This window comes from Alexandromys fortis, unplaced genomic scaffold, assembly GCF_014885135.2.
Source record: "Alexandromys fortis isolate MF-2015 unplaced genomic scaffold, M_Fortis_MF-2015_v1.1 scaffold_17, whole genome shotgun sequence".
Classification (NCBI taxonomy): Eukaryota; Metazoa; Chordata; class Mammalia; order Rodentia; family Cricetidae; genus Alexandromys; species Alexandromys fortis.
Window position 1 is genome coordinate 18,623,973 of NW_026067896.1, and position 15,212 is coordinate 18,639,184.

Sequence of the window (15,212 nt, forward strand, 5' to 3'; positions counted from 1 at the left end):
TATCTCTGTGACCATCACAGAGTTCTCTTACACAGTAAGTCATCTATGACTCTCTAGGGTCTTAATCTTAGGGAGCAGTTATGGGTTTCATATTGACAAGAATATCTGTATGCAGCATATCTATCTTTTACATTATTTTTTTTTAACAAATCCACATAGGATTTGTAAAGATAAAGCATTGTGGGAGCAGTCAACCAATGACTGGCCCAGCCTCACACGCACACCACAAGAGTGAGCCCACCCATGACGCTGTCTGGGGTGACAGGATCCAGAAGTTATTTGGCACAGACATCTAGGATAGAACCAAACACAACTGGAGAAAAAAAAATGTCAATGTAATGATGACTAACAATCCTCTGCTACACTCATAGATTGGTGCCTAGCCCACTTGTCATCAGAGAAGCTTCATCCAGTAGCTAAGGGAAACAGATGCAGACCCACGACCAAACATTAGGCAGAGCTCAGGGAATCCTGCTGAAGAGATGGAGGAAGGATTGTAGGAGACAAGGGGTCAAAGACACCACAAGAAAACCCACATAATCAACTGACCTGGGCTCATAGAAACTCACAGAGACTGAACCAAAAACCAGGGAGCCTGCATGGGACTGACCTAGACCCTCTGCATATATGTGATAGTTGTGTAGCTTGTTTGTGTGTGTGTGGGGGGGGATCCCAGAACTGTGAGAGTGGGGACTGTCTTTGATTCTTTTGCTAGCTTTTGGGACCCTAGTCCTCATACTGGATCACCTCATCCAGCCTTAATACGATGGATGGAAGGTGCTTAGTGTTACTACGATCTGGCATGCCATTTTCTGTTGCTATCCATGGGAAGGCTGCTATTTTCTGAATAGAAGTGGAGGAGGAATGGATTAGGGAGTACAGAGGGAAGGTGGAGGAGGAACTGGGAGAAGAAAGAAGAGAAACTACTTCAGTTGGGATGTAAAATAAATACTTAAAAGCAGACAAAAGCCAACCATGTGAGAGAAGGGACAAAAAGTTTATACTTTCTCTTTTCCTGAAACAAAGTCTGAAGATAGAAAGAATCGGCTTTTGAACCGATTCTTCTGTACTGGGTAATTTTGTGTGTCAGCTTGACACAAGCTAGAGTCATCAGAAGAAGGAGCCTCAGCTGAGGAAATACCTCCTTGAGATCCAGCTGTAAGGTATTTTCTCAATTAGTGACCAACGGGGGAGGGTCCGCCCCGCCCATAGTGGTTGGTGCCATCCCTGGGCTTCTGGCCCGGGGTTCTATAAGAAGGTGGGCTGATCAAGCCATGGGAAGCAAGTCAGTAGGCCGCTTCCCTCCATGACCTCTGCATCAGCTCCTGCCTCCAGGATAAGGTCCTGTCCTGACTTCCTTCAGAGGTGAACAGCAATGCTGAATGAAGTATAAGCCAAGAAAACCCTTTCCTCCCCAGCTTTCCTTTCGGACAGAGTGTTTTGTAACAACAATAGAAACCCTAACTAAGACAGCTTTCTAGAAGTCAAGAAAGGGGTCTTGTCAGCTTGCCTGTGTAGATGAACAAGAAATTAAATGTTCAAAGACACTGTAGTGGCATTACACATGGGGGCAGGGTACCTGTACAATGGATTTCTTATGACTTTTACTACAATCTTGGGAAGCGTTTCATCGACATGGTTATTTCTTTCATCAGTCTTTATGATGCAAAGAGAGAAGATAAAAAAGATGCTACTTAGCCAAGAGATACTAAGAGTCAATTTCTCCTATAATCTGGTGGGGTTCAAACACCCTCAGTGTGGGATACCTTTGGTGTGACCTGGTAGAATTAGACACCAAATCTAATGCATTGCTTGTCGCTTCAAAGCATCATATCTAACCCTTTCGATAGAAGTTATAAAGCTCTTCCAACACCAAGAATGGATTCACAATCATTTTAAGCACAGATCATTCATGAAATCAGATGAAGAAATTAAATGTATGGGAGCTGCCTTAGAGTTCTAGACCTCAGGAGTCATATCTAGAAGGTGAGGTCTGAAGCCACATGAGAAACCTGGTTCCATGGACATTTCATCAGGTCTAGACCTACCCCATACCATAAGCATCCTCTCTAGAGCATCCCTGAGGGGCAGTGCCTTAGCTTGATTGGTGCCTGTGGCTTTGATTTAGTCCATTGATAGTTTAGGCTAGGCCACCCTCCCAAGACCACCTCAGTCCCTTACCACAGCCTTGTCCCAGATGACAGACATACGCTCCTCCACACCATTGGTGCCCTCAGGGATGGCTGTGAAGTTGTCCTTCCCGATGGCTTTCTGGGCAGTGCTGAAGGTACAGTGAGCACTTCCAGAAAGCTGCAGATCCCCGCTGGAAAAGTAGAAAGCATTACATGACTAGGAGAGATAGCGGGGTAACACTTGGCGAGGAATTTGAAATCTCTATCCCTTACTAAGCTGTGTGAGTGAGCGTGGGTAGTTTCCTCCCGTCTCTGGGATCAGTTACCCATCCAGAAAGCAAAAAAGAAGAATTGGATCATGTCTTCTGTGACAAATAACCAAGAATCAGATGAGGGCTAGAGAGATGACTTAGTGGTTATTGCTGATGCTGCAAAGGATCCTGGTTTGGTTCTCAGCAGTCACACTAGGTGACTTGCAACTGGCTCTAACTAGTCCATGTTATCTAATCCCTTCTTATGGCCTCAGAAGGCAGCTTCACACATAAAGACAAGCAGGCAAGCATTTGTGTGTAGGCATGAAGCTTAATATAAATACACACACACACACACACACACACACACACACACACACACGCACAGATGTAAAAATATAAGAACTCAAATGACCAGTAGCCTGAAATTGAGTCTCCCTATAATTACTGGGTAAGTTTCATCATGACAAACGCTTTGAGTTCTGACAAATAACTTTAAGTGCCTTGACTATCAATTGCTTAATCTGTAAAATGGTAATAATAGTGCTCGCTCATAAAGTTGTTATAAGGGACAAGGGTGAGTACAAACTTGGCACATTACAGGAATCAACAGCTAGGACCATGATTCACACTGAAACTGTGGCATCAGTTGTGTCCTGTAGAAGAGCCAGTTTTCTGTAGTCAAGGCTACAGGAGAATTTGATGCTGCAGGCTCTAATCTACCACCTAGAGCATACTATTATCCCTCATCCCAGGTGGGCCCAAGATGATTCCACAGAACACATGATATTCCTGCACCAACCTGGCCAGCAAGGAGTTGATGTAGTCAGGTGTGGTTGGGTCAGGGCTCAGAGGTGGGGATGTCACAAATGCAGCTGCCTTGGCCCAGTTCTTACTCCAGTAATGGGTTCCATCTATCCCGAGACTGGCAGTGATGGGTTCGCCAAAGACCACGTTTCCTGGAAGGAGTGGATGTCAGGTTCACAAGAAATATATAATGTTCCAGCATATCTAATCAGACCTCTAAGTCTCCTCAGGCTTTGTTTCTAAAGTGAGGCAACCCTGGTGTTCAAGTTTCTATTCACAGCTTTTTTTAGTCTGTTTTTCTAGTAACCGTTAACAAATCATTCTGTAAACAATCATAGGTAACTAGTTATAAGGTGTGGCAGTAAACCTTTGAAAGGAATTTTAAATTTGACATGAAGAAAATAAAACTATATACTGATTATACAGATTACAAGAGTTATGCTCATTTTGAAATATTAAACTGTCAAAGAATTTGTTCTAGAACTGAGGATATGAGATGCTGTTTACTTCCCAGACTTGTGAAAGAACTTAGCATACGTGAAGGACCTGGCACGTGGTAGATGCTCAATAAATATTAATTTCTTGTGTGAATGTGTGTCTCTGTGTGTGTTTTGCATGTGAGTACAAGTCCTTTCGGAAGGTATCTATGCATGTGTACACATGGGTATAGAGAGGCCAGAGGCCAATGTTGGATGCCTTTCTCCATTGTCCTCCATCTTACTTTTTGGGGCGGGGTCTCTCACCAAACTGGCAGCCCAGCAACTGGACAAGATTAACTTGCCAGCAAGTTCCAGGGGGCCTCTTGTCTTGATCATCCCAGAGCTATGACTACAAGGACAGGCCACCACACCAGCTTGTCTTCATCATCCCAGAGCTATGACTACAAGGGCAGGCCACCACGCTTGCTGCTCAGGTCCTCATGCTTGCAAGACAGACACTTAACCCACTGAGACTTCTCCCCAGTACTGGTTTCTTATTGCCTACGCTTTTCCACTGTGGAGGTCCAAAGTCCTGAGTGTGCTCCACTTTGCTGGGAACTCCCAGCTCCTCCTGCTACAAAGACAAGATTTGATCCTACAGTGTAAAACCCATTCTGGAGAATAAGAGCTCTTCTATGTTTTTATTTTGTCATTGTTTGATTTTTGAATCATGGTTTTCCACAACTATGCATCTGTCACTATGACGAACAATGACTTGGTCCTAAAGTCCCAACAATATGAAATGCATTAAGATGGGGCTGGCCCTTGGATGCAGTATCGAGCTTGTATTGAATGTTTAAAAAAAGAGACAGATAGTGATTCAGAAGGAAATGCTTCTTTCCAAAGTTGGTTGGTCCCTCATTTCTCTGCCTCAGCGTCTTGCGATAGAAATATGCAAATAAGTCTTGGGCATCTTTAACCCTTTAATCTTCATCTTTTTCTGCCTTCTGCCATCAAGAGTTTGCACAATCATATTTTAGGAGGTTTCATAGCCAGGTTTGGTTTCATTTCAATTTCAATCAATTGGTAAGGACATCCTGGAATACTGGGTAGGGAAAAAATTCTAACAGTGCTTCTGCTTTTGTTAGAAAACATCCATGACTGATTAGTAATGTCTACCACAGGAAAGAAGAAAAAAAAATACTGGTGGTTCACATATGCATCCCTGCCTTAAGGGATGGTGTTAACAATGATTGATATAAAGATAAGGCCTGGAAGAAATGAAGATGTGAAATTTAAGGAAAACACTCAGCTACTACAAGAAACACATCCCTAAGAGAGGAGCAGCTGTTCCTTGGGACTACATTTAGGAGAGACATTGAAGAAAGTCAATTTCTCCACTGTATCTGAGCTTGGACACTGCACCCCCCAGCTGATTCCATCAATTTCTTCATTCTAAGCAGGGTGATAATAATAAACCTTATCACATGCCTCAGAGTTGAGAATTCTGTGTTTAGAATTTTAATTTCATCACTTCATTGTATTGCTCTCTCTCTCTCTCTCTCTCTCTCTCTCTCTCTCTCTCTCTCTGTGTGTGTGTGTGTGTGTGTGGGCGCATTGGGGAGAAGACTGGCCTAGGCCCTTGAACTTCTACTCAAGTACTTTGTACACAGAGAGATGACCTCTACCCCTGTAACTTTTTAGGATCAATTATGAGCATCCGAGTTGTTAAGAGCATTTTAGTACTCTTTAAGCATTGAAGAGGATGATGGGCGATGAGGTCCTTTGGGATTTGAACAGCAACAGATTCAGAAGGAAGGAACAAATCCATACTCCATCTTCCTGCTAGAGGTGCTCTCGATTCTCCCTGAGAATGGCTGTCCAAAAGACGTTCCGAGCTTCAGTATCCAGCCCCTGCTCTGTCACCAAGTTACACATCTCCTTCACTCTGCAGACACAACTGTGTGAGTGAGTTCCCCTTATTAGAAAGTCACCTGCTGGAAGGCTAAAGGAAAGAAGTTTCTACCATGAAATGAGAAGTAAGAACACACTTGAAAACAATCCATCCTTGGGGATCCCTGGTTATTCTGAGCATAGGAATCCAGTAGGGTATGAGAGGTTAATGTACTGCGTGGTCAGGGCTGAGTGAGTATGGGGGCTCTTCTCCTCTTCCTTTGTCCAACCCTTCCCACCCTACTTGTAGTAAGGAGTGTTTAACTGCTCGCCTGGTTGCCCTGAACACCTCTATCTAGCGAAGTAGCATCATTACCTACCGAGAGCCAACAAAGCAGGCTAACCATGATCATGGAGAAATGGGAAATACCCCGGAACCTGACCGCTAGGAAGACATCTGGACACCTAGATTCTTCTTCCATAGAATAAGGGGTACCCATCTCCAGAAAGCTGAAGAGCTGAGAAGCACTGCTAGAAGTCAGCGGGGCTCTCCTTAAGCACCCTAAGTCATGCCCACATGGAAGCTCCACAGGACCCCTTAGCGGATGAGTCACTCATCCCGGGTCTCTGCTAGCAGATGACCATCAGCACACAGCAATAGCAAATGCATGACTGCCAGGACCATCTTCTTTCGTCAGCAAACAGCCCACACCTCCAGTTTCTCAAGCACTGTTTACTCACACAGTTGCTTCACAACTGAGCCCCTGAGACTATCACTAAGGACAAGATACAAAATTTATATATTAAAAAAAAAAAGCTTTGAAATGGGACTCAAGACACTGCAAGCTCCAGTTACCAGCAGAGGACAGAAAGGCAATGAGGACGGAGCCCTGGCCAAGAAGACCACAGCGTCAAGGTCATTCCACTCCTTTCTAAATGAACTTGCACTGACCTCACTCCTGTGACGGGTGCTCTCAGAACTGGCCAGACAATGCTGTCTTTAGGGCACTGCTTGGATTCAGGGATTCACACAGACCCCAGAAGATAATCACAATATTCTTAGATGCTTGCTTGAGTCATTTCTTCATTGCATCCTTCACCGGGAATTGAGGACAATAGATCCTCCTCCTGCCCCACTCCCCATATCATCTATTCATGTCACTGTTAATACTGGTCATAAAATCACCAGGGAGAAAAGTGAACCAAGAAAACAGCGAGAGCCTTAAAGTACTGATGTTATTGCTGAAACCTCCAGGCTAATGACGCCCCAGTTACAACCAATGTTTTGCTTTTAAGGTTGCTTGTGGAAGCCAATTTTGCCCGGATCTTTGACTTCTACACTTAGCATAATATTGACTGGCATGTCTATTTAGCATAATATTGACTGGTAAGTCTGTTTATAAAGTTCAGATAATGCGAACTGACATTGGACAGATAAAAAGTGAGAGGGAGATGTACCAAGTCTCAGAGAAATTAATTCATGCTGTTATTTCCGGCAAATTACTTCACCTTCCTGGGCCTCAGTTTGCATATATACCAGATAGGAGAAACCTCAGAACTCCAGCTGTAGGTAGAGGCTTCCTAGAGAGCAGGCAAGGAAGGGAAAAGGAACCATTTCTATTACAGTGGACAGCCAGAGAGGCGGAGCCCCACGGTGCAGTAGGAGGTTCACAACCAAAAGCACTAATCACCTTTCTTCCTGGCTTGTGAGATGAGATCAGCTGCGCTCTTGCTCATGACCTTTGTGACATAGAGGGGGCAGTTGGTCTGGCTGGCAATGGTGATGGCCCGGAACACGGCCTCGGCTTCCAGCTACAAAAATAAATAAAATAATAAAATAAGTGCCCAGGAGTCGGTAAGAGCATGATCCTCTCCCTCTTTAAAAGGTGGTGAGACAGTGTTATGCAGAGGGTACGAGCCATCCAGGAGGATCAGAAATGTCATGGCTTGAATCTTCTTCTCGGATGCTGGCCTCCCCACCCCTGCTTGTGTTACTTTCCTGGGTGACTCAGTGCCTCCTCCGTCCCTCAACAGAGGCTAGCACAGGGCTAACACAGAGGCTAGCACAGGGCTGTGTTGAGAGCACTGCCTCTCTCCCCTCCCCAAATGGAAGCCTCTACTCCGGGATCTCAGGGCAAAGTCTTTGGGAAAACACAGTCACATCAACAGGTCTAGAGTCTCCAGGAAAGACAGTGAGGCACCCAAGGCCCTCAAGTCCTTTCCTGCAGCACTGGGGAGAGCAAACTGTGCATGAAGGATTTATTATGAGAATGAGCCAAACCCCAGAGCACAAACACAGTTCTTCTTGTTGATCTCTTCCAACCTACTTCCATGTAGAGTTTATGTTTTCAAATAGGCCAACTAATCCAGCTGTACTTAACACACAAGAAGCAATGGGTTTCCCCATATTTGATTAACCAAGTGGAATCTGAGAGCTCAGGTTCCCTTGGGTGGACTGAGAGTGGATCCTGGTTTTGCCATGTACAAACCAGGTAACATTAATTATATCACTCAACCACCCAGGGCTGCTGCTTTCTGTCTAAGTGGGAGAAACAGCAAGTCCTGGCATCCACGGCTGTTGCAAAGATTAACTGGATTCAATAATTAATCCTTTTGAAAAATTAGTGCCTAGAACAGTGACTATTGGTGTGATTGTGGATCATGGTTTCTGACCAATGCGAAGGCTGCTATTGCCCAAACCCCAGGCAAATCCTTTTCGGAATGGAGTGGAGACAGTGGTGATTTCTCATTGAATCATCAGCCATATACATATGACTTTCTGGGTTAGCTTCCACAGATCAACACTTAAAAAAAATACGCTCCAAATAGCTTACAGATGTCTAGTGGCCGCGTAATGCAAGCCAGTCACTCCATGACTGTGGTTCAGTGGGCTTGAGTAGTTGGGTTGGCTGAGCTGGCATCCTCCGGAAGGCTCCTAGGTGCAGGTGAAGCCCACTGACATCCCCAGACACTGCACCCTGGAGATTATGCTCTGTGGCTCTGGTTATCATTTCTGAACAGCATCACTTGAGACTACATCTGGGTGAGCTTTGAACTGAAGAGCAGCTGGCTCTGCCTGTGCTAACTCCCCCTTCATGCCTTTGCTGACCACTTCAGCAGCCCCAAGACCTCAGTCCTGGCCCCTTTGATCTCCTTCCCTCCCAGCCCTGCGGGATCTGCCGCACTTCCACGATGTGACTATCTTTAGAAAGTTGCATCACTTTTCTGTTTTACTCGTAGAGATTTACAGCTAAATGGCCTTCTTACTAAAAAGGCCATGGGACCGGGAAAGGTTGAAGTGGTGGGGGTGGAGTGAGGTTGAAAAAACAAACCAAGGAACAAAAATAGACTATGCTGTGAAATCCCCTGGCTGTGACCACAGAAATCTGTCTCGCCAGCACATCGCTCCAGCGACCAGCATTTACAGTTTCACAAAAAGTGGCGACCACTATGGCCAGCTGATACCATAGAAATGATTTTCCAGTTCATTAAACACGGTCAGCTCTGGGGGTCATTTTCTCGAAGCTTCAGCTTCTTTACCCACACAGCACCATGACCCTGACAGGCAGCAAGAACAACTGAGACAATGCATGCAGTTAGCACTGCCAGAAATCAGTATTCCTGAGAAAAGGCCTGGAATTATTAGGGCACAGATTTTTTTATTCTTCAAGAATGTTGTGTGTGACTGGAATATCAATTGTTAATTTTAATTATAATTAATTCATCATTTATCATTCTGGTATCAATTGGAAACCCCTAGAAAGCTGGCCAGGTTCTGACTCCATCTCGATACCCTGATCCAAGTGTATTCAGCTTGTGAGAATGTATTGCCTCCTTGTAAGAGGAAAATTTTTCTGTATTTGTATAACATTTAATTTTTTTTTTGGCTCTAAATGAGATGAGGAAAGAACAAAATCTTTAGGTTCTGGTTCTTCTGTGGAGTCTGCCCTAACAGGATTAGCTTCACTGACATGAGGATCACTGACTGGTCACTGATGTGGGGATCACTGATTGGTCACCACCTGGCTTTCAGATTGGTGGGCCATTATTAATTTCAGGCTCTGAGCCCCATGTCAACAGAAGGAACTGCTGACGTAAGAAATAGGAATGAGGCACTAGTCACATTTTACTGGCTCTGCAGACGCATACCCTCATTCATCTCAGGAGTGGAAATTTTCCAACCCTGACCACAATCAGCAATAGGCATAACACCTACAAAAAGTCTCTTCAACCTCCTATCCATATTGTCTGTGTTTTGCAAGACTCGGAGCAAGCAATATGAGAGAGTGCCTAAGACTGTCCCCAGTTTCACAATGATGAACAAAGCCTTAGACATTCAGCACTCCTACTGAAGGCCCAGAGAGTGTCCTGCAACTGAAGGGCAGAGGTGAGAAACCATGCTAGCTGATGCTCATAGATCCTATCACTGTCCAGCAAGGCTCGTGTCTCCACTATGTGAAGATGTGGCTCAGTATATCAGGGTCAAACAGAAACACTCCACATGTAAAGTGAGTGGCAGGCTAGGACTGTGCCTGTCAATTTCACTAGAAAATACCAGTAAAACAGAACCCCCATCGCCATCTTGGCTTTTCCCTGTCTGACCTTGATGCTCTAATTCATGAAACCCACCTCTTCTGGTCTGCTCAGAACATGACCTTCGGGGCCAGTTATCCCCATTTCCAACATCCGGGCCTGCTCCTAAAATAAGAAAAAAACAAAAAGAAGAAAGTTCTTAGATGATTGCAGCCAAGAATTGTGAAAAGTATGCTCTGGGCTAAGATACACTCAAGGGCAGGGAGAATAAAATTTATATGTTGCATAAGTATATAATTCCACATTTGGAATGGTAAAGTTGAATCTTCAAAAAGTTAACTGGCTCAATTCTATTAAAAGGAAGATAGTTAAGAGTGTTCATGTTTCTGTTTAACAAATGGTGCTGACATAACTGGATATCAACATGAAGAAGAATGAAAATAGACCCATATTTATCGCCATGCACAAAACTCAAGTCCAAATGGATCAAAGACCTCAACATAAAACCAGCCACACTGAACCTTAGAGAAGAGGAACTGGGAAGTACACTTGAATGCATTGGCACAGGAGACCACTTCCTAAATATAATCCCAGCAGCACAGCCACTGAGAGAAACAATTAATAAATGGAACCTCCTGAAACTGAAAAGATCCTATAAAGCAAAGGACATGGTCAACAAGTCAAAATGACAGCCTACAGAATGGGAAAAGATCTTCACTAACTCCACGTCAGACAGAGGTCTGACCTCCAAATAAAAAAAGAACTCAAGAAATTGGTCATCAAAAGAACACATAATCTAATAAAAAAAATTGGAGTACAGACCTAAACAGATAACTCTCAACAGAAAAATCTAAAATGGATGAAAGACATTTAAGGAAATGTTCAAAATCCTTAGTCATCAGAGGAATGAAAATCAAAACAACTCTGAGATTCCATCTTACACCTGTAAGAATGGCCAAGATCAAAATCACTGATGACAACTTATGCTGGAGAGCATATGGGGAAAAGGGAACACTTCTGCATTACTGGTGGGAATGCAAGCTGGTACAGCCCCTTTGGATGTCAGTATGGCAGTTTCTCAGAAAATTAGGAAACAACTTTCTTCAGGAACCAGTAATACCACTTTTGGGTATATATCCAAAGGATGCTCAATCGTGCCACAAGGACATGTGCTCAACTATGTTCATAGCAGCTTTCTTTGTCATAACCAGAACCTGGAAACAACCTAAATGCCCCTCTACCAAAGAATGGATAATGAAAATGTGGTACATTTACACAAAGGAGTACTACACAGCAGAAAAAAATAATGACATCTTGAATTTTGCAGGAAAATGGATGAAGCTAGAAAACTTTAGTTTGAGTGAGGTAACCCAGACCTATAGAAAAACAAGTATCATATGTACTCACTCATAAGTGGTTTTTAAACATAAAGCAAAGAAAACCAGCCTACAAAACACAATCCCAGAGAACTTAGACAACAACGAGGACCCTAAGAGAGACATACATAGCTCTAATCTACATGGGAAGTAGAAAAAGTCAAGATCTCCTGAGTAAATTGGGAGCATGGGGACCTTAGGGGAGGGGTGAAAGGGGGGGAGAGGCAGGGAGGGGAACAGATAAAAATGTATAGTTCAATAAAAATCAATAAAAAAGTGTTCGTGTTTCCTATACATTACCAATAAAATGTCACTGACTCTTTCAGACCCAGCTCCCCATAACACCCCTCTTGCCTGATTTCAGTCTTGAATTTAGCTGTTTCTATTCAATAAAAGGTGTTGACGTTTGCTCCACGCTATGCTCTGGGTTAAGCACCTGGACTAAGGCAATGTAGCTCACAGTTTAGGGCCAGATTCCCCAGCATGTGGTCTCCTGCCCTCTCTATCAGGGTCATTTGGGCTGCTTTAGTCCAGGTGCAGATTGTCAGTCCTATTCTGACCTAAGGAGAAGCTACTCTGTCAAATTCTGACACCTCACATTTTAATAACTGCCTCTGGGTTTGTTATTTTAAATCCATGAACCCATGTATGGATGTATGGATACAGATGTATGGATACAGAACTCAACCAGACAGAATCATGACTCCTGACCGTCTTACCTGAGTTACTGTTTAGTAAAAGTTTATGTACATTGTAGCAGGACAGAAAAGCCATGTTTCTTGTGGCGGACTCTTAATTATGCTCACAGTCATGAATTTTACAGAGAAGCAAGCGGCTGGTGAACACAATTAGGGGTAAGTGAGGCCCTAGGCTGCCATTATGTGCAGTTGCACCCTGAAAGTATGGCTAGTTCCTTAGAACCTCTGCTCCAGTGATCCCAGCCTAATGGCCTGGGAGAACGTGGTAATTCAGGAGGGGTGTCAACTGGGACAAGCCTGTTTCACCTGCTACCTGTGAGGCAGAGTTAGCACAAAAGGATTCATAGGACCTGGAAAGAAGCTCTGTTTTATTGTTAGTAATGCAGATTTAAGAGGAGGGATAAGGAAATGCTTGCACACGTTGGTTAAGCCTCTTGGTTTGCCTTCCCAGGTCAACTTGATTGGATCTATGATCACCTGGAAAACAGATTAGTAAGGCATACCTCTGGGTGTGTCTCAGGATTAACTGAGGGTGGGTTTGGATCCCAGAAAAACTAAAAAGGGAACAGGAAGCTGGGCTTTGTGTCACTTGCCTTTAACCCCAGTGCTTGGGAGACAGAGGTGGAGGGAATCTCTGAGTTCGAGGCCAGCCAGGTCTCCAAAATGAGTTCCCAGACAATCAGTGGTAAACAAAGAAACCCAGTATCAAAAAAAAAGGGGGGGGGGAGCGGTAGGAAAAAGTCAGCACTATATCAGACACATAGTAAATTCTCTAAAACCCTCATAGGTGGGCCTACTTTTCTATCGAACCACAGCCATTTTGTCTTCTGGCCCTTCTCATTGATTGAATTCTAGACATATTTTCTTCCAAACTCCAGTAAGAGTCCTCCCTGATGAGGAACATAAAGACGAAGGTTTACAACTAAGTATCTTCTACCTTAGATGACCTCTATCCTGGTTACCTTTGTTAACACAGGATGCAGCCACATTATCAAGGTCACATTCTGGAAACATACTGTTTCAAAGTGTTCATCACAGCCATGACTTGACTATTCTGGTCACAGCACAGCTGTGCCTTCCTCCACAGAGGAAACCGGCCTTGTTTTGAATTCGACAGAGTCAAGGATCTTTTTTTAAAAAAAATATTTGTTTATTTTAATTAAAATATGAATACATTATTTCTTCCCTTTACTTCCTTCCACCCCTCGCATATTCCCACCCCTCAGTTACTTTCAAATCCATGGCCCCTTGGCCGCTTTTTGTTTAACTGCATATATTACATATACATAAGTACAAAAATCTTGTATGTACATCAATTTAAGGCTAACTATTTGGCATTGGACAAACAGTTAGGGACTCATCCTGGGAGAGACAAACTCTCCTTTTCTCTGCAGTCACTGGTTGCCTGGAGTCTTTGCTTAGGGTTGAGAAACCATGCAAACTTGCCCTTCTGAGTTTCCAAATCTATCAGGGTTCATGTTCAGGTCCTCTTTTGGTCGTCACAATGTGTGACATCATGAGAGAACTTTCCTGTCATTCTGGGAGACACAGTCTCATATCAGACTTCCTATTCCACTGGTTCTGACAAGCTTTCTGATTCCTCGTGTTCCCTGAGTCTTGGGTGCAGGAGATGTATTGTAGGTAGACCCATCGAGGAGGCATCAGAACTCTGTATTTGACCAGTGTGTAATTTTCTGTGATTGTCGCTGTCTAAGGCAAGGGCAGAGCCTTCAGTGAGGAGATGGAGCTACACTTTCCTGTCCACACAGGGACATTTCTCAATGGCAAATTTAAGAAAGCTCAGTCTAGCTTGGAATTGGAAAGACCTGAACATTGTCCTTGTTTGTACGCAAAGGAGATTTCACTTGGCTCTTGCAGAATGATAGCACGAAACTCTGAGGACAGCAGCTGTCTTCATTTAGATGGTGAGATACAATCTTCAGCTAAAGCTGAATCTAATACACACCAGAAATTTGTCCAATAAAAAAACGGACCATTTCTTTCTCCTGATGGAGAACAGATCTTCCCAAGGTCAGGAAAGAGTGGGATGAAGAGGACCCAGGGAGCATCTGTGCTGAGGAGCCAAAGGGGAAAGGAGCCACAAGAGGAAAGTGCTGCTTTTTGACTTTGAGCCCTATAGCCACTGTCCTGAAATAGAAGCAGGAGTTTGGATTTCCTTGTAGCAGAAGAAGAGCTGGGACCTCTGGCTGCTGAGCTGAACACATGGAGAAAATGGAGGATGGACAGTTCTAACATCCATGGGGCCATCCCCTGAGATCAAGGCAACTGTGCCTTCTGTGAAAAAAGAAATATTTCCTAAAGTCTGGATATGGGGGAGACCCGGGAAGAAAGAACATCCTGGTCATAAGTCAGAGGAAATTGCACACTTAGCTCAGCTCCTCCACTCTTAAGATGTTGCTGAGTCTCTGAAATTCCAACAGCTGAACTGTGGGACACCAAGAGCAAGGGTCCCCCAGACACACAACTTCTGAGCTCAGATGCTGTGTGATCTGCAGTCTTGGATCAGATTTCCTGCTTCAGAAAAATGCCACCTGATGATATCAAATGCCGGGGAGCTTTGGCTTCTTTCCAGCTAAGAACCTACCCTGCTCAAGGAAGGGCTCAGTCTGAAACAGTCCTTTCTAATACAGCTTGGTTTCCAGGAATCTTCTAGTTTCTCCTTGTTTTCAGCCCTTGCTCTCTCTCTACTATTATTTTCTTCTGACTTCTCATAGTCTACAGACTATTAGACTCTTGTGTTTATTTCAGTGTTTTGTTTGCTTTGTTTTAGTTTTCTGGTATATTCTAAATCAGGGTCTCCCTATCAGCTATTGCTGACCTTCAACTAATTATCTGTCTTTACTGCTGAAGGGAAATGGTCAGCAGTAATAACACCTGGAGTTGGGTGGCAGTCCAGGTCTCCTCTAAGTGCTTTAGTGAGAGATCTCAAAGGTACCATCAGGGGCACGCTTGACCATTTGTAATCTTTGATTTTTCCTATACTTAGCTCTTTGCTTCTTAAACCACCAGTGCACTTCAGATGGTTTCATATACAGGCGCCTTGCAAGGTCCTTCTTTGTGATCTCATTAGGGTACGGATCGT

At 43.9% G+C, this 15,212-nt stretch overlaps 1 protein-coding gene across 2 annotated transcripts in view; it reads right to left on the reverse strand.

Annotated features, from left to right (window-relative positions):
• The window catches only part of Dpysl3 (dihydropyrimidinase like 3), a 113,533-nt gene that overhangs the window by 8,793 nt on the left and 89,528 nt on the right, over positions 1-15,212 (reverse strand). For both annotated transcript variants that reach the window (XM_050162050.1, XM_050162055.1), the window contains exons 7-10: positions 10,132-10,200; positions 7,194-7,314; positions 3,186-3,342; positions 2,182-2,323 (exon numbers count right to left, since the gene is read on the reverse strand). In XM_050162050.1, coding sequence (XP_050018007.1) covers positions 2,182-2,323; positions 3,186-3,342; positions 7,194-7,314; positions 10,132-10,200 — 489 coding nt within the window. The remainder of the gene's footprint in view (positions 1-2,181; positions 2,324-3,185; positions 3,343-7,193; positions 7,315-10,131; positions 10,201-15,212) is intronic.